The sequence below is a fragment of the Eleutherodactylus coqui genome, chromosome 11, assembly GCF_035609145.1.
Source record: "Eleutherodactylus coqui strain aEleCoq1 chromosome 11, aEleCoq1.hap1, whole genome shotgun sequence".
In the NCBI taxonomy this organism is placed as follows: Eukaryota; Metazoa; Chordata; class Amphibia; order Anura; family Eleutherodactylidae; genus Eleutherodactylus; species Eleutherodactylus coqui.
Genome location: NC_089847.1, coordinates 75363809 through 75383523, shown reverse-complemented (window position 1 = coordinate 75383523; position 19715 = coordinate 75363809). Strand labels below are relative to the sequence as shown.

At 48.3% G+C, this 19715-nt stretch overlaps 1 protein-coding gene across 3 annotated transcripts in view; it reads right to left on the bottom strand.

Annotated features, from left to right (window-relative positions):
* The window catches only part of LOC136581948 (nuclear RNA export factor 1-like), a 123899-nt gene that overhangs the window by 88175 nt on the left and 16009 nt on the right, over nt 1-19715 (bottom strand). The window contains exon 1 of one of the 3 annotated variants that reach the window (XM_066582649.1): nt 1041-1104. The exons of 1 other annotated variant lie outside the window; for it this stretch is intronic. In XM_066582649.1, the coding sequence (XP_066438746.1) occupies nt 1041-1068 (28 nt within the window). In that variant the 5' untranslated portion in view covers nt 1069-1104. Of the gene's footprint in view, nt 1-1040; nt 1105-19715 lie in introns of those variants that run through there. One more of the 3 variants, XM_066582652.1, reaches the window with a different exon arrangement.

Below are 19715 nucleotides of genomic sequence, written 5' to 3'. Positions count from 1 at the left end.
TACGCAATTAACATTGTGCACAGGCTACGGGTACCCGCGTCATCGTTGTAAATGCAAATATTGAAAAAGAAAAAAAAACCCTACATAATCTATACTGTGGATGATCGACGGTGAGCCTCCGCGGTCATCCACGATATAGATTATGTAGGTACGCGGGGTCGCCGGCCAGGGTCACAGCTGAAGTCCATCGCGGGATCCCACATGTGGAAGCCATCTCTTCCTTGTGCAGCCGGCCTAACCTGGTAAGGACCAAGATTTAATCCCCCCCGAAAATTGTATAAATGTGGTCCGGGATTGAAGCTCCTGCAATCTAGTAGGTGCAGGTTGGGTCCTGGGCTGTTAGTCACAGTCAAGGACCCGGAGGAGAAGAGCTAGGAGTGAATAGAGAAAGCAGAAGTGTAACTTTCCATTATTGAACCCAGTGATCACATGACCACAACAGAGCTGCAGGGTCTTATCAGACCCAGAGCACATATTTTGTATTTCAGCTGCACTTCAGAAGCGGTGATTCCAGCGACCTCATTGGTTGTTGAGTACACCCCCCTTTGGAGATGTGCACGAGTGGGCGGCCCGTTAAATAAGCAGCAGCAGGGCCGTAGGAGGGTCAGCAACTAACCCTAACTCCAACCCCAAACCCTAAACCCCTGCGGGTCTCACTCGTGCACATCTCCAAAGGAGGGGGTGTACCCAACAACCAATGAGGTCGCTGGAATCGCTCACCGCTACTGAAGTGCGGCTGAAATACAATATATGCTTCCTGGACTAGTACATATACTGGTTTTAAAATTAAACTAATATTAACTCTGCACCCCTTACAAAATATTACAATACAGCTCTATATATCATGGGGGGAGACAGGCAGCAAAAACAATGGGGCAGTATAAGCACAACATGGGTAAAACCCCTAAAAGGTCCTTAAGGGGTTAATCAGATGTCTCACTCTGCCTGAGCCGCCAAACACTGTGAGCTAAACTCCCGGTAATAACACCCGCCGGAGTTACCTCAGCGCAGCGCCCCCTACTCACGTCTAATAAACTTACAGAAAGAGGAGCGACCGCTATCCGCCATTTCACATCACTTCCCCCTTGAGGAGCCGCCTACAATTCTCTGCAAATCACCGTAGCAACGGGCCGCATATTAGCAGTTTACGCTTAGGTTAAGCAGCGCTGCTAATTAGAGCCACCTGATTGGCTCTTCGGCACCACGTGACTACACAGCATGCACGCGCATTGCCTTCAGCAGCCGTGCACTACACACTACAGTTAAGCAGCCGTGCACTACACACTACAGTTAAGCAGACGTGCACTACACACTACACTTAAGCAGCACGGGGTTAGGTTTAGGGTTAGGATTACCTAACCCTAACCCCAACCCTAACCCTAACCATAAACACTAACCCTAAACACTAAAACTAACCCTACACCTAACCCTAAACCTAACCCTGTGCTGCTTAAGTGTAGTGAGTAGTGCACATCTGCTTAACTGTAGTGTGTAGTGCACGGCTGCTGAAGGCAATGCGCGTGCATGCTGTGTAGTCACGTGGTGCCGAAGAGCCAATCAGGTGGCTCTAATCAGCAGCGCTGCTTAACCTAAGCGTAAACTGCTAATATGCCAACGGGCCTTCTCACCGGAAGTGTCGTGCAAGCAGAGGTGTACGGCGTTGTGGAGCGGTCAATCAGGTTTGTCAGCCCCAGAGCTCCCCCCCATCCGCGGCAGAATAGTATGACCCACGCTAGTCAAACGTATGCTTGGTGCCTTGCTGGTTCAGTCCATCACGGTTTTTTTTTTTTGGGGGGGGGGATTCTTTCCCCCTGCTTACAGATGATTTGATCTGATACAGTTTACAGCAAGAAAGGAAATAAAACCAATGCCATGTATGACACAATGAACAGGGTCATCTGTTCCTCACAGAGCGTGCAGACGTTATTTCATAGATGTAGGGTCCAGATTAGGATTTTTCTGTACATGTAGAGCTGTATACAGATGCATGCCATTTTTCATATATCTGTACATTTTGTTCTCCGGTCATGCAGCCGTGTAATAATCATAACGGGACAAAACCACTGATTTTAATTGATTTCAGTGGTTTTGTTTTGACTAGCAGGATTCTCGCCCGTTAATTGTGTGTGCGAGAAAAAAAAAAAATCGGACCTGCTCTACCTTTCTTATGCATAGTATCAACTACGTGCGGAAAAGATGGGGCAGCACCTATCTTCCTGCATTTTTTTTTTTTTCAAACTTCTGTGCTATGGCGCGGCCTCGATCATGCGCCACTATGTGTCGTGAACGTAGTTGCGCATATGGCTGTGCCCAAAGATTTAATTTGTGGAATCTGCGTCGGTCACCCGCACAGAAGATCCGTGGTTCAAGCCGCCCATAGTGAAACATGGGTGTCCGCACTTCAATTTACACTTGCGGATTTCTTTTCTGGATTCCGCATGCGGAAAACAAATCGCAGCATGCTTCATTTTAGTGCGAATTCAATGCGGACGGCTTCCATTGAAGTCAATGAAAGCCGCCCAATCCGCAGGTGTTTTTAAAAAAAAACAACTATTGCGCAGGTGCAGTGGCCAGCACTTTTGCACGCATCTGCAGTACAGAAAAAAGTAGACCCGGACAGGTAGGCAGGGTCGCTGGCTGCGGGCAGGGTCGGATTCCACCGCGGCTTCCCACATGCGGGATCCAACCTGCCCGTGAACATGAGGCCTAAAGCAGCATATTACCGCTGTTAGAGCCAGCCTATCGCTGCGTATGGCAGCAAATTTTCACTGCGCATGACAGCGTATCTCACGCACGCCGCCATGCGCAGTCTGCCTGTTTTTGTTTATAAATTTCCCGCTCTGCTACTTAGCGGCGTTGCGTATATACGCCGCACATACAAATGTAATTGCGTCTGTACAGCGTTTTTAATGCTCCCATAGAGAACAATAGGGCTTTATCTCATGTATTACGCAGTAAAATAGAGCGCGCTGCGTCCTTTTTTACGTGTGAATTATACACAGCTGTGAATGAATCAATGTATTTTTAGTGACTCCATTCACCGCGTATTTTGCGCGCTTATATCACATGCATAATACGCTATTAAATTCCGCCCACATGAGCCGGGCCTTAAATGGATATCCATATGTTTTAATACGATTGTGTCTGTTTTTCCACTGTAAATAAACTCTTTCTTAATAGTTTTGTAGTTGTACATTTTTTTGTATTCACGACATTTGATAACATAAAATGTACATGGTAAATGTATGGAAATGTACTGACATTGCTATATTTTTCCATTGACTGTCACGTTAGAATAATCTACGTTTCCGTGTATTTTTTTGGCACTGTAAAGCGTGCCAAGTAGGAATGAGCGAGCGTACTCGGAAAAGCACTACTCGCTCGAGTAATTTGCTTTATCCGAGCATCGCTGTGCTCGTCCCTGAAGATTCGGGTGCCGGCATGGAGTGGGGAGGAACGGAGGGGAGATCTTTCTCTCCCTCTCTCCCGCCCGCTCTCCCCTGCTCCCCGCTGCGACTCACCTGTCAGCCGCAGCGGCACCCGAATCATCAGGGACGAGCACAGCGATACTCTGATAAAGCAAATTACTCGAGCGAGTAGTGCTTTTCCGAGTACGCTCGCTCATCTCTAGTGCCAAGGTCTTCTGACCCCCCACCCCTCCCAAAAAAAACGTGAACATAAAGGAGGTCAAATATATTAACTTTTGAACTGCACTTGACCAATTCTAGTTAATGGGTTCATCAAGCAATGCGTTTTAATACTTTTTTTTTTAAAGAAATCGTGTATGCTAAATGATGGTAAGATCCTAGTATGAAGAGCCCCTTAGTTAGCTCTTCCTGTCATTAACTCTATAACAAAGCGGTCTTTTTTTGTTTTGTTTTTTCCTCCCCGCTTTTTTAAAGAATTATTACTCCTTTATTTATCCATCGACATCGCTGTATGAGGGCTTTTTTTTCGCGGGACGAGTTGTATTTTTCAAAGGTACCATTTAATGTACCATATAATGTACTGAAAAAATGAAAACCACATTCTAAGTGGAAAGAACTGGAAAAAAAAGCACAATTCCGCTATCTTTCCGGGGTCTTGTTTCTACGGCGTACACACTGTGGCAAAAGTGACATGATAACTTTATCCACTGGGTGAATATGGTCAGTACCCGCACATGAGTACCCGTTCAGCGCAACGCCTTTTTTCCAAGCATGCTCATAAGTGCTAGCCGCACCTATGTGCAGAGAAGCCCACTCTACTCACTCATGGGAAATGTCCCCACTTGCTGGATCCGGCAGTTCTGTGTTGCCATTACTGGGAACAAAAACAAACATGCAATGCTAATTTTTTTGCTAACAGAGAAATACCTGCAATAACCACTTCTGAACATTCCTAACCAATTACTGGCTGCTAACTTCCCAAGCGCGCGGTTCTTCTACCACTGAGAGACTACAGTTGTGATCGGTCACAACTGTAGTCTATCAGTGCACTGCCGGCTGTGTGATTGGTACTGCCGGCGGTGCACTGGCAGTGTCGGGGAGCGGAGAAGGAGTAAATGCGGTGCAATGAGGTATGCAATTTTGTATGTATAGCTGGTATACGGGGATGTATAACATATAGCAGCTGTACATATATAATTATACACATGGGATATCCAGGTTATACTAGCATGCTCCATATCCCTATATGCAGGATGTATATCTCCCTGTATACAGTGATATGGAGCATGCTGATATAACATGAATATCCCCTGTATATAATTATATATGTACAGCTGCTATATGTTATACATCCCCGTATGTAGTGATATCGACCATGGTCGTATACCCTGGTTTATCATTATATACAGGAAACACCAGTTGTACTGGTAAACTCCCTCTAAGGGTAGCTCAGGACCCGACCACGTTACCGCTGGGGAAGATCACAGGGGTAGTAACCGGGGGTTACCTGAAGTCCAGTTGTTACTCGTGACACCACTGTTCCTTCTCCAGGGCTGGATCTTACAAATGAATAAAGCAGTGCAACACCAGAGGGTTATATTTTGGAACAAAACGGTCAATCTTGTCTATTTTCTTAAACGTTTGTAAAAAGTCACTAACAGATGTATAACAGTTGCTTGGTACTATTGTATCTTGTCACCACCGGAAGTATGGATGGAGACAAGATACAAGCAGCTTGAAAGGCTGGTGAAGCCCCAAGGAGCTGATTGGGTGATGTATTTGCTCAGTGTCCCCGCATGCATCATGGGCAGGCTGTCACTCAACCGGGAGCCCTGAGAGGCGGCGCCTGGGACAAAGCAGTGAGCAGCAGCACAGCGGGGTACGGAGCACTGAGCCTGCACGGCACATCGGCAGAAACACTGCTGGGGACACAGCTGTCAGCGGCCACAGCGCACCAGGATCCCTGCAATCTCCGCTGCAGGTGGTGAGGCGGAGGACGGAGCTGTGAGGCGGTAGTAGCACAGTGTCACGAGCTGTGAGGAAGCGTGTCACCAGCAGAGATGCTTCGTAAGTGACAGCGGCAGGTCTTCGGCAGGGGACCGGGCAGAGGCAGAGAGCAAGGAGATTGCTGGTGCTGTGCCAGTAGCACAGGAGCTTGGAAGGAGCGCTTCGGCAGGGGAGATAGTAGGGGGACTCCTGCTTCAGGGGTGCGTTGTGTTTGGCTTAGAGGGTTAGGGTTAATTTTCCAGTTTCGCTTACATTATTAGCTCTAACAGCTAAGAAGGTAAGCCTAACAGGAAAACTAACCTTAACCGTCCAGGCCAGGCAAAAAATCCATAGACACGCTGCGAGGACCTTGACAGCCAATCGGGAGCTAGGGGCGTGTCAGGGGCGTTCCTTCACACAAGCCCTGTCAAACCCCTAGCGTCCGGTGGTGACAAGGTACAACTGTACCCAGTTGCTGAACAGCTGTAGAAATCACAGTTCACAGTTAAAATCTCTCTGTAGGGCTCATGGGGTAATTGTATAATTCACAGTCCAAGTTATCTGTAGGCTCCATTACTCCTGGTACTCACTTTCTCTCTACACCGGCAAGCCATTCACATTCTCTCTTCTTCGTTATGAAGCGGTTTCTCTCTCTCTCAGCATTCAACAGAAGAACCAAGGATTCCTGGGTGTTGAACAGGCCTAGGCTGAGCCCAAGGAAGTTGCTCGGCGTCCTCCATGCTCCACACACAGATCGATCTGTCCGGTGTCTGTGTGGTTCACTCACTATCCTCCACTCTCAGGCTGACCAATTCACTCTTCCAACTCCCTCTCCTTGCATATATATATATATATATATATATATATATATATATCTCTCACCCTCATGTGACCACATACAAACAATACATAGACAATTATACATTTTCCAGATAGGACAGAACATGCCAGATGTGAACCCTTTCAGTCCTGCAACCATTCAATCCACATAAATCAAATGCACTCCACAAACAAGACAATGGCACAAGACAGACATAGAACATTATAGAGGGGCCCCATTAACTCTAGGAGACTACGCCAACCAGATCTCTGTAATTACCTGTTTTGAGACATACCACACAGTCTTACATTATTACTTTTATAAAAAAATAAATAAATAAAAAGGAGATGCTCTATCTTGGCGTGTATTAAGCGCCACCAAAGTGTATGTGGATTTGTCAGCCCGCAACAGCATGCGTGCGGGCACATGCTAGTGTAAGAGTGGCCTAATAAACAGCAAAATAAAACAGATGTGTGAACAGCTGTGTCCTTTTTTGCGCTTGCGTGTTGCGCAATTCTGGCACACTGTGAGCAGAACTGCGTAAGGCAATGTGGTAATCATACACTCATGTGAGCCCGACCCAACTCGTTCGCACTTATTCAGCCTGTTTCACATCTCACATAGGATGTGAAGCGCTGGGAGAGAAGCCAGCGAGGATCTGCCTGCGTAAGCGCTCTGCACAAACGCCAATAACCAATGGTGACGTCACCATTCGTGCAGTCGTTTATATAGGCAGATGGTCCTGTCTAAATGAAGCATAAGCCCCACACACTGTTCAACCACATAAAATGCTGACATGTGCACATAAATACTCCCCTTTCAGAACACTGATCTAGATATCCCTCCTCCTAAATCGACACGCACTCAATCTTGCCCATTATATCCAGAGTGAGCTCTGCCTTAAAGGGGTTGTCCCGCGCCGAAACGGGTTTTTGTTTTTTTTCAACCCCCCCCCCGTTCGGCGCGAGACAACCCCGATGCAGGGGTTAAAAAAGAACACCGGAGAGTGCTTACCTGAATCCCCGCGCTCCGGTGACTTCTTACTTACCTGATGAAGATGGCCGCGGGGATCTTCTCACTCGGTGGACCGCAGGGCTTCTGTGCGGTCCATTGCCGATTCCAGCCTCCTGATTGGCTGGAATCGGCACATGACGGGGCGGAGCTACACGGAGCCCCATTCAGAAAAGCAGAAGACCCGGACTGCGCAAGCGCGGCTAATTTGGCCATTAGACGGCGAAAATTAGTCGGCTCCATGGAAACGAGGACGCTAGCAACGGAGCAGGTAAGTGAAAAACTTCTTATAACTTCTGTATGGCTCATAATTAATGCACAATGTACATTACAAAGTGCATTAATATGGCCATACAGAAGTGTATAGACCCACTTGCTGCCGCGGGACAACCCCTTTAACCCCTTAATGACATGGCCTATTTTGGCGTTGAGGACCAAGCGATTTTTTGGTATTTTTCCATCTCCATTTTTCAAAAGCCATAACTTTTTTATTTTTCCGTGGACGCGGCCGTGTAAGGGCTTGTTTTTTGCGTGGCAATCTGTAGTTTTTATCGGTGCCACTTTTGGATATATAGACAATATCGTAAATTTTTTTTTTTTTTTTTTTAATGATAACAGGGAGAGAAAACGCATCAATTCTGCCATAGATTTTTTTTTTTTTTTTACAGCGTTAATCATGCAGCATAAATGACACACTAAATTTTTTCTGCGGGTCGGTACGGTAACAACGATACCAAAATTGTTATATTTTTTTTAGGTTTTTACACTTTTTTGCAATAAAACCCCCTTTTTTTGGAAATCTTTTTTTTTTCTCTATAGCTGCATTCAAAGTCCTGTAACTTTTTTATTTTTCTATGTACGGAGCTCTATGAGGGCTTATTTTTTGCGAGACGAGCTGTAGTTTTTATTGGTACCATTTTGGGAAATGTACGGCTTTTTTGATCACTTTTATTGCATTTTTTGTGAGGCAAAATGCTAAATATTAGCATTTTGCCTCTGTTTTTTAGCGGTTTTTTTTACGCTTTTTGTCGTACAAAATAAAAAGCGTGTTCAACTTTTTGTACACGTCGTTACGGACGCGTCAATACCCAATATGTGGGGTTTTAGTTTTTTTTCCCTTTTTTTATGCTAATATTAGAAAAAGCATAAAAAAGGGGTTTTTTACATTTTTTTTTTTACATTTTTATTTTTTTTACACTTTTCTTTTCTTTTTTTTAATACTATTTGAGTCCCTCTGAGGGACTTACATCACTGTGCCTATGATCGCTGTCATAAGGCATGGCAGAGCTACTGCTCTGCCATGCCTTATCGCTTGTACAGCGATAATAGGCACAGGCAATACAGGACGCCAGTGTCTGGCGTCCTGTTGCCATGGTGACAGGCCGGGCTCTCGCGATAACATCGCGAGTTCCGGCCGGAGACACACAGGGATCGCGATCCCTCTGTGAACTCTTTCCCTGCCGCGATCTACTTAGATCGCGGCAGGGAAGGGGTTAACAGCGGCGGGCGCATCTCCGATGCCCCCCCGCTGTTGGAGCGGGACGCCGGCTGTGACTGACAGCCGGCTCCCGCTGCGGGATAGCGCGGGATCACATGTGATCCCGTGCTATCTCCAGGACGTACCAGGTACGTCATGTTGCGGGAAGTACCAGGCTGCCATGACGTACCAGGTACGTCCAGGAGCGGGAAGGGGTTAAGCGGGCTCTTCAATTTTTTTTATTTATTTATTTTTAAACCAGCAGGCGACGTATAAACACTAGAGATGAGCGAGCGTACTCGGAAAAGCACTACTCGCTCGAGTAATTTGCTTTATCCGAGTATCGCTGTGCTCGTCCCTGAAGATTCGGGTGCCGGCACGGAGCGGGGAGCTGCAGGGGAGAGCGGGGAGGAACGGAGGGGAGATCTTTCTCTCCCTCTCTCCCGCCCGCTCTCCCCTGCTCCCTGCTGCGACTCACCTGTCAGCCGCAGTGGCACCCGAATCTTCAGACCTGAGCACAGCGATACTCGGATAAAGCACATTACTCGAGCGAGTAGTGCTTTTCCAAGTACGCTCGCTCATCTCTAATAAACACCCATCCTGAACCTGCAAAAACCTTCAACATTGCATCTGACAATCTACACATAGGTAGTCCACTTACAGAATGTTACAGACAGCCGTAGCCAATCGCAGGCCTCAGTGATGCACTGTTATCAACCGTCTGTGACATTCCACATATAGACTGACCGCAGCATGTCTACAAACCCAGCAGGAAGAGTGGAAGATGCGGCCCTGGAGAACGTGGTAATAGGACTGTCGTCAGTATTTTCCCAATTACCGAATTTGGGGCTGAGGTAACACATGACAACATGCAAAGGCCCCTTTAAACCTTCCAATACACTAGAAAAAAAATTGTATAATACTAAAAAATACAGGCCAATTAAAATTAGCGTACATGTAATAAAACTGTAGGACATAAATACTGCTGTTCAGGGATCACTGACCATCAGTAAAGCTAGAAGCAGAGCATCACAACAGTGAAGTGACAATGTTCAAATCTGCAAGGTTTAAGTTCAATGTTTAACCTTAAATAAATTTTAATTAGAGATGAGCGAGCATACTCGTCCGAGCTTGATGCTCGTTCAAGTATTAGGATGTTCGAGATGCTCGTTACTCGAGACGAGCACCACGCGGTGTTCGAGTCAATTCCATTTCCTTCCCTGCATGTTTAGCGCCATTTTCTGTCCAAAAGACATGCAGCAAGGCATTACAACTTCCTCCTGTGATGTTCCAGCCCTATCCCACCCCCCTGCAGTGAGTGGCTGGTGAGATCAAGTGACCGCCGAGTATTTAAAGCGGTCCCGCCCGCGGCTCGCCTCAGACACACGCTGGCAGAGATTAGGGAGAGTGCTGCTGACGAGATAGGGAGAGTGTTCGCGTCTTCAAGAACCTCAACGCTCCTTCTTAGGGCTACATGTGACCGTGTGCATTACTGTTGTGGCTGCTGGGAGCAGTTTTGCACCAAAAATTTTTTTTTTCATCTCGGGCTGTGCAGGCTATTACAGCTATAGCATTCTCAGTCTGCAGTCAATTATACAGAGTATAGGGGCAGTACTGGTGAGGCAAGGACAGTGGTAGTGTAGAATCCTGTCTACAAGAACCCCAACTGTAAGGACAGTTAGGGCTACCTGTGACCGTCTGCATTTTACTGCGTGGCTGCTGGGAGTTGTAGTGCTTCACTATTACGCAGCTAGGCCTTTTTGCCGTCTTGCGTATAATTTTTTCTGGAAGTTGTTTGCGTTACATAACCGCTGTCAGCCTCCAACTGTACGCCAATAATTCCCTAATTTTTTAAACCGCTCTGTGTCTGTCGTCGGCTTCAGGCACAGCGTGCGGCGACAGCCCCTGATAGAGGGAAAGTCATATAGACGCTATATAGCCTGCATTCTTTTTTTTTTTAAATTACAATAAAAGCTCCTTGGTTGGGCTACCCCTGACCGTCTGAAATTTACTGTGTGTCTGGTGGGAGTTGTAGTGAATCACTATTGCACGGCTAGGCCTGTTTGCAGCCTTGCGTATAATTTTTTTCTGGCTGCAGTTTGCGTTACATAACCGCTGTCAGCCTCCAACTGTACGCCAATAATTCCCTAATTTTTTACACCGCTCTGTGTCTGCGGTCAGCTTCAGGCACAGCATGCGGCGACAGCCCCTGATAGAGGGAAAGTCATATACACGCTATATAGCCTGCATTCTTTTTCAAAAAAAATTACAAGAAAAGCTCCTTCGTTGGACTAGCCCTGACCGTCTGAAATTTACTGGGTGTCTGGTGGGAGTTGCAGTGCATCAGTATTGCACAGCTAGGCCTCTTTGCAGCCTTCTGTATTCTTTATTTCTGCCTGGAGTTAGCGTTACATAACCGCTGTCAGCCTTCAACTGTACGCCAATAATTCCATAATTATTTACACTGCTCTGTGCCTGCCGTCAACTTCACGCACAGCGTACGGCCACAGCCACTGATAAAGGGAAAGTCATATAAGGCTATATAGCCTGTATTCTTTTTCAAAAAAATTACAAGAAAAGCTCCTTCGTTGGGCTACCCCTGACCGTCTGAAATTGACTGGGTGTCTGGTGGGAGTTGTAGTGCATCACTATTGCATGGCTAGGCCTGTTTGCAGCCTTCTCTATTCTTTGTTTCTGCCTGGAGTTAGCGTTACAATACCGCTGTCAGCCCCCAACTGTACGCCAATAATTCCATAATTATTTATACCGCTCTGTGTCTGCTCTATTCATAATCCACCATGCTAAGGGGTACGGGTAGTGCTAGAGGATGTGGACGCGGGCGGGGACGTGGAGGTCCAAGTGAGGGTGTGGGCACAGGCCGAGTTCCTGGTCCAGGTGAATCGCAGCCGGCTGCTGCAGGATTAGGAGAGAGGCAAGTTTCTGGGGTCCCCAGTTTCATATCACAATTTTTGGGTCCACGTGGTAGACCTTTATTACAAACAGAGCAGTGTGAGCAGGTCCTGTTGTGGATGGCAGAAAATGCATCCAGCAATGTATCGACCACCCAGTCTTCTACTGCTGCAACTCTGAATCCTCTCGCTGCTGCTCCTCCTTCCTGGAAGAGGCAGTGGGGTGGCCAGAAGTAGAGACAGGGCCAGAGTGAAGAATCTCCCAACTGTTTCCCAAAGCACCCCCTCGCGCCAAGCCACCGTGCAAGGTGTTCAAAGGTGTGGATGTTTTTCAGTGAGAGCGCGGACGACCGATGAACAGTGGTGTGCAACCTGTGTCGCGCCAAGATCAGCCGGGGAGCCACCACCTCCGGGTCACACCACTGCCTCTTCCCCTGTGCCCCAACCTGCCACTCTGATCCAACCCCCCTCTCAGGACGGAGGCACGAGCACCTCCCGGCCTGCACCCACACCCTCACCTCCACTGTCTTCCACCCCATCCAGCAATGTCTCTCAGCGCAGCGTCCAGCTGTCGCTAGCGAAAGCGCAAATACGCTGCCACGCACCCGCACGCTCAAGCTTTAGATGTGTACATTGCCAAATTGATCTGCCTGGAGATGCTGCCGTACAGGTTTGTGGAAACGGAGGCTTTCAAAAACATGATGGCGGCGGCGGTCCCACGCTACTCGGTCCCCAGTCGCCACTATTTTTCCCGGTGTGCCATCCCAGCCCAACACCAGCACGTCTCCCGCACCATCAATCGTGCCCTCACCAACGCGGTTACTGGGAAGGTCCACTTAACCACGGACACGTGGACAAGTACTGGCGGGCAGGGCCACTATATCTCCCTGACGGCACACTGGGTGAATTTGGTGGAGGCCAGGACCGAGTCAGAGCCTGGGACTGCACACGTCCTACCCACACCCAGAATAGCGAGTCCATTCTCGGTTCGGGTACCTGCGGCAGTCTATGCCACCTCCTCTAAACCCTCCCCCTCCTCTTCCTCCTACACAACCTCTACCTCTCAATTAAGAAATGTGAGCAGCACGTCGCCAGCAGTCTCTGTGGCGCGGCAGCACAGTGGTGGGCAAGCGTCAGCAGGCAGTGCTGAAACTCCTCAGCCTAGGTGACAAGAGGCACATGGCCCCCGAACTGTTGCAGGGTCTGACAGAGCAGACCGACCTCTGGCTTTCACCGCTGAGCCTCCAACCGGGCATGGTTGTGTGTGACAACGGCCGTAACCTGGTGGCGTCTCTGCAGCTCGCCAGCCTTACACACATGCCATGCCTGGCCCACGTCTTCAATTTGGTGATTCAGCGGTTTCTGAAAAACTACCCGCACTTGTCTGACCTGCTTGGCAAGGTGCACCGCGTCTGCGCACATTTCCGCAAGTCCACCACGGACGCTGCCACCCTGAGGACCCTGCAACATCGGTTTAATCTGCCAGAGCACCGACTGCTGTGCGACGTGCCCACACGGTGGAATTCTACGCTGCACATGTTGGCCAGACTGTATGAGCAGCGTAGAGCAATAGTGGAATACCAACTCCAACATGGGCGGCGTAGTGGGAGTCAGCCTCCTCAATTCTTTACCGAGGAGTGGGCCTGGATGGCAGATATCTGCCAGGTCCTTGGAAACTTTGAGGAGTCTACCCAGATGGTGAGCGGCGATGCTGCAATCATTAGCGTCACCATTCCTCTGCTATGCCTGCTGAGAAGTTCGCTGCAAAGCATAAAGCCTGACGCTTTGCGGTCGGAACAGGAGACGAGGGAAGAGAGTATGTCACTTGATAGTCACAGCACCCTCATGTCTATATCTCAGCGTGTTTTGGAGGAGGAGGAGGAGGGGGAGGAGCAGGAGAAGGAGGGGAACAGACAGCTGAGCCCACTGCAGAGGGTACCCATGCTGCTTGCCTCCCATCTGTTCAGCGTGTATGGCCTGTGGATGAGCAGGAGGAGGATCCTGAAAGTGATCTTCCTAGTGAGGACAGCGATGTGTTGCGTACTGGTAACCTGGCACACATGGTTGACTTCATGTTAGGCTGCCTTTCTCGTGACCCTCGCGTTAGACGCATTCTGGACACTACGGATTACTGGGTGTACACCCTTCTCGACCCACTGTATAAAGAGAACCTTTCCACTCATTCCTGAAGAGGAAAGGGGTTCGAGAGTGATGCAATACCACAGGGCCCTGGTGGACAAACTGATGGTAAACTTCCCATCTAACAGCGCTAGTGGCAGAAGGCGCAGTTCCGAGGGCCAAGTAGCAGGAGAGGCGCGGAGATCAGGCAGCATCTTCAGCACAGGCAGGGGAACACTCTCCAAGACCTTTGCCAGCTTTATGGCTCCCCAGCAAGACTGTGTCACCACTCCCCAGTCAAGGCTGAGTCGGAGGGAGCACTGTAAAAAGATGGTGAGGGAGTACGTAGCCGATTGTACCACCATCCTCCGTGATGCCTCTGCTCCATACAACTATTGGGTGTCAAAGCTGGACACGTGGCACGAACTTGCGCTGTATGCCCTGGAGGTGCTGGCTAGCCCTGCCGCTAGCGTCTTGTCAGAGAGGGTGTTTAGTGCAGCTGGGGGAATCATCACGGACAAGAGTACCCGCCTGTCAACTGCCAGTGCTGACATGCTTACACTTATAAGGATGAACAAAGCCTGGATTTCCCCAGACTTCTCTTCTCCACCAACGGAGAACAGCGCAACCTAAAGATTCTTTTCGCTGCAACCGCAGATAAAAGCACTCTTCTCTATCACCAGAAAAACGGGGCATTTAGCTTTGTCAATCTGTCTCTGACATTAGTCCTCCTCCTGCTACCCCTCCTCCAGAAACAAGATGTCATCGCGCTGAACAGCCAATTTGTCTGCGGCCCAAAAGGCTCATCTACCAATGCTTTTACAATTTTTCAAAGTTTCAAAAGTATTGATACATTAACATGAACCAATTTTTTCAACAGGGCTGCCTACAGGCTCTATTACAAATTAAGCAACAGTGAGCTGTATCTTTCAAAAAATATTTATGGGTTTCACCTGCCCTCGATTGATACATTTTTCAGAGGTACACTTGTACTCTTGGTACACTTATTTTTGGGGCCCACGCCTACACTCTTATCCAACTAATTTTTCTGGCCTTCGCCTAAGCTCATGGTACCCCAATGTTTCAGAGGTTGGCCTATAGTATTACTACAGAAATTTTACTGGGGTCTGCCTGCCTATACTTCTGCTACAAGAATGTTACAGGGGTCTGCCTATACTGCTGCTACAAGAATTTTACAGGGGTCTGCCTATACTGCTGCCACGTAAATGTTACAGGGGTCTGCCTATACTGCTGCCACAAGGATGTTACTGGGGTCTGCCTATACTGCTGCCACTTAAATGTTACAGGGGTCTGCCTATACTGCTGCTACAAAAATGTTACAGGGGTCTGCCTATACTGCAGCTACAAGAATAATACAGTGGTCTGCCTATACTGCAGCTACAAGAATGTTACTGGAGTCTGCCTATACTTCTGCCATGTAAATGTTACAGGGGGGTCTATACTTCTGCCACGTAAATGTTACAGGGGTCTGCCTATACTTTTGCCACGTAAATGTTGCAGGGGTCTGCCTATACTGCTGCCACAAGGATGTTACTGGGGTCTGCCTATACTGCTGCCACTTAAATGTCAGTTATCTGCCTATACTGCTACAACAAAAATGTTACAGGGGTCTGCCTATACTTCGGCTACAAAAATGATACAGGGGTCTGCCTATACTGCTGCTGCAAGAATGTTACATGGGTCTGCCTATACTGCTGCCACTTAAATTTTACAGGGGTCTGCCTATACTTCTGCCACGTAAATGTTACAGGGGTCTGCCTATACGTCTGCCACGTAAAAGTTACAGGGGTCTGTCTATATTGCTGCCACAAGGATGTTATTGGGGTCTGCCTATACTGCTGCCACTTAAATGTCACAGGGGTCTGCCTATACTGCTGCTACAAAAATGTTACAGGGGTCTGCCTATACGTCTGCTACAAGAATGATACAGGGGTCTGCCTATACTGCAGCTACAAGAATGGTACTGGGGTCTGCATATACTGCTGCCACATAAATGTTACAGGGGGGTCTATACTTCTGCCACGTAAATGTTACAGGGGTCTGCCTATACTGCTGCCACAGGGATCTTACGGGGGTCTGCCTATACTGCTGCCACGTAAATGTCACAGGGATCTGCCTATACTGCTGCAACAAAAATGTTACAGGGGTCTGCCTATACTTCGGCTACAAGAATGATACAAGGGTCTGCCTATACTGCTGCTGCAAGAATGTTACACGGGTCTGCCTATACTGCTGCCACTTAAATGTTACAGGGGTCTGCCTATACTTCTGCCACGTAAATGTTACAGGGGTCTGCCTATACTGCTGCCACGTAAATGTTACAGGGGTCTGCCTATACTGCTGCCACGTAAATGTTACAGGGGTCTGCCTATACTGCTGCCACGTAAATGTTACAGGGGTCTGCCTATACTGCTGCCACTTAAATGTCACAGGGTTCTGCCTATACTGCTGCTACAAAAATGTTACAGGGGTCTGCCTGTACTGCTGCCACGTAAATGTTACAGGGGTCTGCCTATGCTGCTGCCACTTAAATGTCACAGGGATCTGCCTATACTGCTGCAACAAAAATGTTACAGGGGTCTGCCTATACTTCGGCTACAAGAATGATACAGGGGTCTGCCTATACTGCTGCTGCAAGAATGTTACACGGGTCTGCCTATACTGCTGCCACTTAAATGTTACAGGGGTCTGCCTATACTTCTGCCACTTAAATGTTACAGGGGTCTGCCTATACTGCTGCCATGTAAATGTTACAGGGGTCTGCCTATACTGCTGCCACGTAAATGTTACAGGGGTCTGCCTATACTGCTGCCACGTAAATGTTACAGGGGTCTGGCTATACTGCTGCCACTTAAATGTCACAGGGTTCTGCCTATGCTGCTGCTACAAAAAGGTTACAGGGGTCTGCCTATACATGTGGTACAAGAATGATACAGGGGTCTGCCTATACTGCAGCTACAAGAATGTTACAGGGGTCTGTCTATACTTCTGCCACGTAAATGTTACAGGGGTCTGCCTATACTGCTGCCACAAGGATGTTACTGGGGTCTGCCTATACTGCTGCCACTTAAATGTCACAGGGGTCTGCCTATACTGCTGCTGCAAAAAAGTTACAGGGGTCTGCCTATACTTCTGCTACAAGAATGAAACAGGGGTCTGCCTATACTGCTGCTACAAGAATGTTACTGGGGTCTGCCTATACTGCTGCCACTTAAATGTTACAGGGGTCTGCCTATACTGCTGCCACAAGGATGTTACAGGGGTCTGCCTATGCTGCTGCTACAAGGATTTTATGGGGGTCTGCCTATACTGCTGCTACAGAAATGATACTGGGGTCTGCCTATACTGCTGCTACATAAATGTTACTGGGGTCTGCCTATACTGCTGCCACTTAAATGTTACAGGGGTCTGCCTATACTTCTGCCACGTAAATGTTACAGGGGTCTGCCTATACTGCTGCTGCAAAAACGTTACAGGGGTCTGCCTATACTTCTGCTACAAGAATGATACAGGGGTGTTACGATCGTGTGGGCAAACTAAGCACAGGAGCCCACATGATTGCACCCAAAAATTGGGAAATGTAATGGATGTAATGGACGCACACAGGTAGCACCAGGGTCACACAGGTTTCAGGCAACTGACTGTCTACCGGGAGGATGGCATGGCCCTACCTAAGCGGGGAACATTGCCCCAATAAGGGCAGCCCAGCGGTCTTCGGAACGCGGCCCTAGCTGATCCTAGGAGCCACGCCACAGAACAGGAGACATACACATGCTACAGGACAGAGACAGAACCACAGGATACACAGAGCCAGAACACAGAGCATTCAGCAGCCAAAATGCAACTACTAGTAACAGATAAGCTGAATATAAATACCAGGTATTGGTTAACATGTTGTACAATATGTGGAAGCTAGCGGGCCACTTCACGGCTCCTGGTTATACCGCTAGTCCCTACACTAACCAGGAGTCCAACAGAACCGGAGTTCACACAGAAAGCTGCAACAGGACAGGACACAGATAGCAGGTTTCGCAGCAGACTGACAAGAAACTGACAGAATTTAAATGTACAAACGGACATGAACCAGCAAGACAGAAATCACTCAGCAAAGCTTGCAACAGGACAGAACAGAGCACTGGACACACAGCCAGCTGCATTAGGAACAGGACGGAGAACAGGGAACAGAGCCAGACAGACTCCACTCAGAGCACACGCACACAGATGGAACTCACAGCAAGTCTATGTGTCCTCATACAGGGGGGGACAGACAGTCAGCTACACAAGCTGACATAAGGGAGTGTCCAGTTACACCAACTGACACCCAGAGTAAGACATAAGATTTCTGGAGGCTACACCTGAACAGGAGAAAGGAAAAGGGGGCTGCATGTACTGCAGACTAGGACGACAGGTGTCCAGACAATCCTGGGGAAGCAGAGCCACACAATAGACTTACTTGCAAACACAGATCAGAGTGGGAACAAGCAGAACATGACTGATAACAAGTTACAGGACACAGAACTAACATGAGTACTCACCCTTGGGGACCCAGCCAGAGACTGACAGGAGCTGGGTTTATATGTGAGCATAGATCCAGGAGATTGGCTAGCAGGAAGTACCACACCCAGCCAGCTCAATTAACCCTCAACCGCCTGACTGTGCTGCTAGGAGTACATAGTACAACAGATCCCAGCAGCACACGTAACAAGGGGTCTGCCTATACTGCTGCTACAAGAATGTTACTGGGGTCTGCCTATACTTCTGCCACTTCAATGTTACAGGGGTCTGCCTATACTTCTGCCATGTAAATGTTACAGGGGTCTGCCTATACTGCTGCCACAAGGATGTTACTGGGGTCTGCCTATACTGCTGCCACTTAAATGTTACAGGGGTCTGCCTATACTGCTGCTACAAGAATTTTACAGGGGTCTGCCTATACTGCTGCCACTTAAGTGTTACAGGGGTCAGCCTATATTTCTGCCACGTAAATGTTACAGGGGTCAGCCTATACTTCTACTACAGAAATGGTGCTGGGGTCTGCCTATACTGCTGCTACAGAAATGATACTGGGGTCTGCCTATACTGCTGCTACATAAATGTTACTGGGGTCTGCCTATACTTATGCCACACAAATGTTAGAGGGGTCTGCCTATACTTCTACTAAAGAAATGGTACTGGGGTCTGCCTATACTACTGCAACCAAAATGTTACTGGGGTCTGCTTATACCTTTTCTACTGGAATGTTACAGGGGTCTGTTTATACTATGGGTGCACACAGACTTCCCATCGCAGTGTTTTACCTATCAGGCCCAAAAATACTCACTGACTAGGGCATGAATTGTGTGCTGAGGCCAATATGTATTTGCTCTCGTGTTACCACAGTTATCTGTGAAACTCGTTTGGGCCACTGAAGAGGAGCATTACTGGCTTAATGAGACGTTCAGTGCTGTACTAGCATCGGAGTCCGCTCTATGCCTGCGTTTGCTGAGGGTGTGTTCAGTGGCCTATGTCCTCGGCGGAGCGAAAGTCTGCCATGTTTGGGCACTGTGATTTCTTCATGTTTATTACTTTCTTTTGGTTCCTTCTGCTCGCCTATGCTGTGGGTGCACAAAGACTTCCCATTGTGGTGTTTTACCTGTCGGGCACAAAGTCACTGACTGACTTGGGTAGGCTGCAGAGTGCAGATGGCTTTCCCCTTGCGGTGTCGATTGAGCTATCCGACACCAACACAGAATGAATAGTGTGAGGGTCCCGGATTGCCCATTGCTATGTAACTCGCGGCACCTTGGGTGTGTTTGCTGGGACCGAGTCTGACCAAGGGCCCACTCACATACTTCCCACACAGGCTACAGCGGGTCCTGGTCATGGTTTCTTGACCTTGTAAGGCCACCTCCTCCTCCTGCTTGGGGTCAGGGGATCAGCACTGGTCATCATGTATTTGCTGTTGT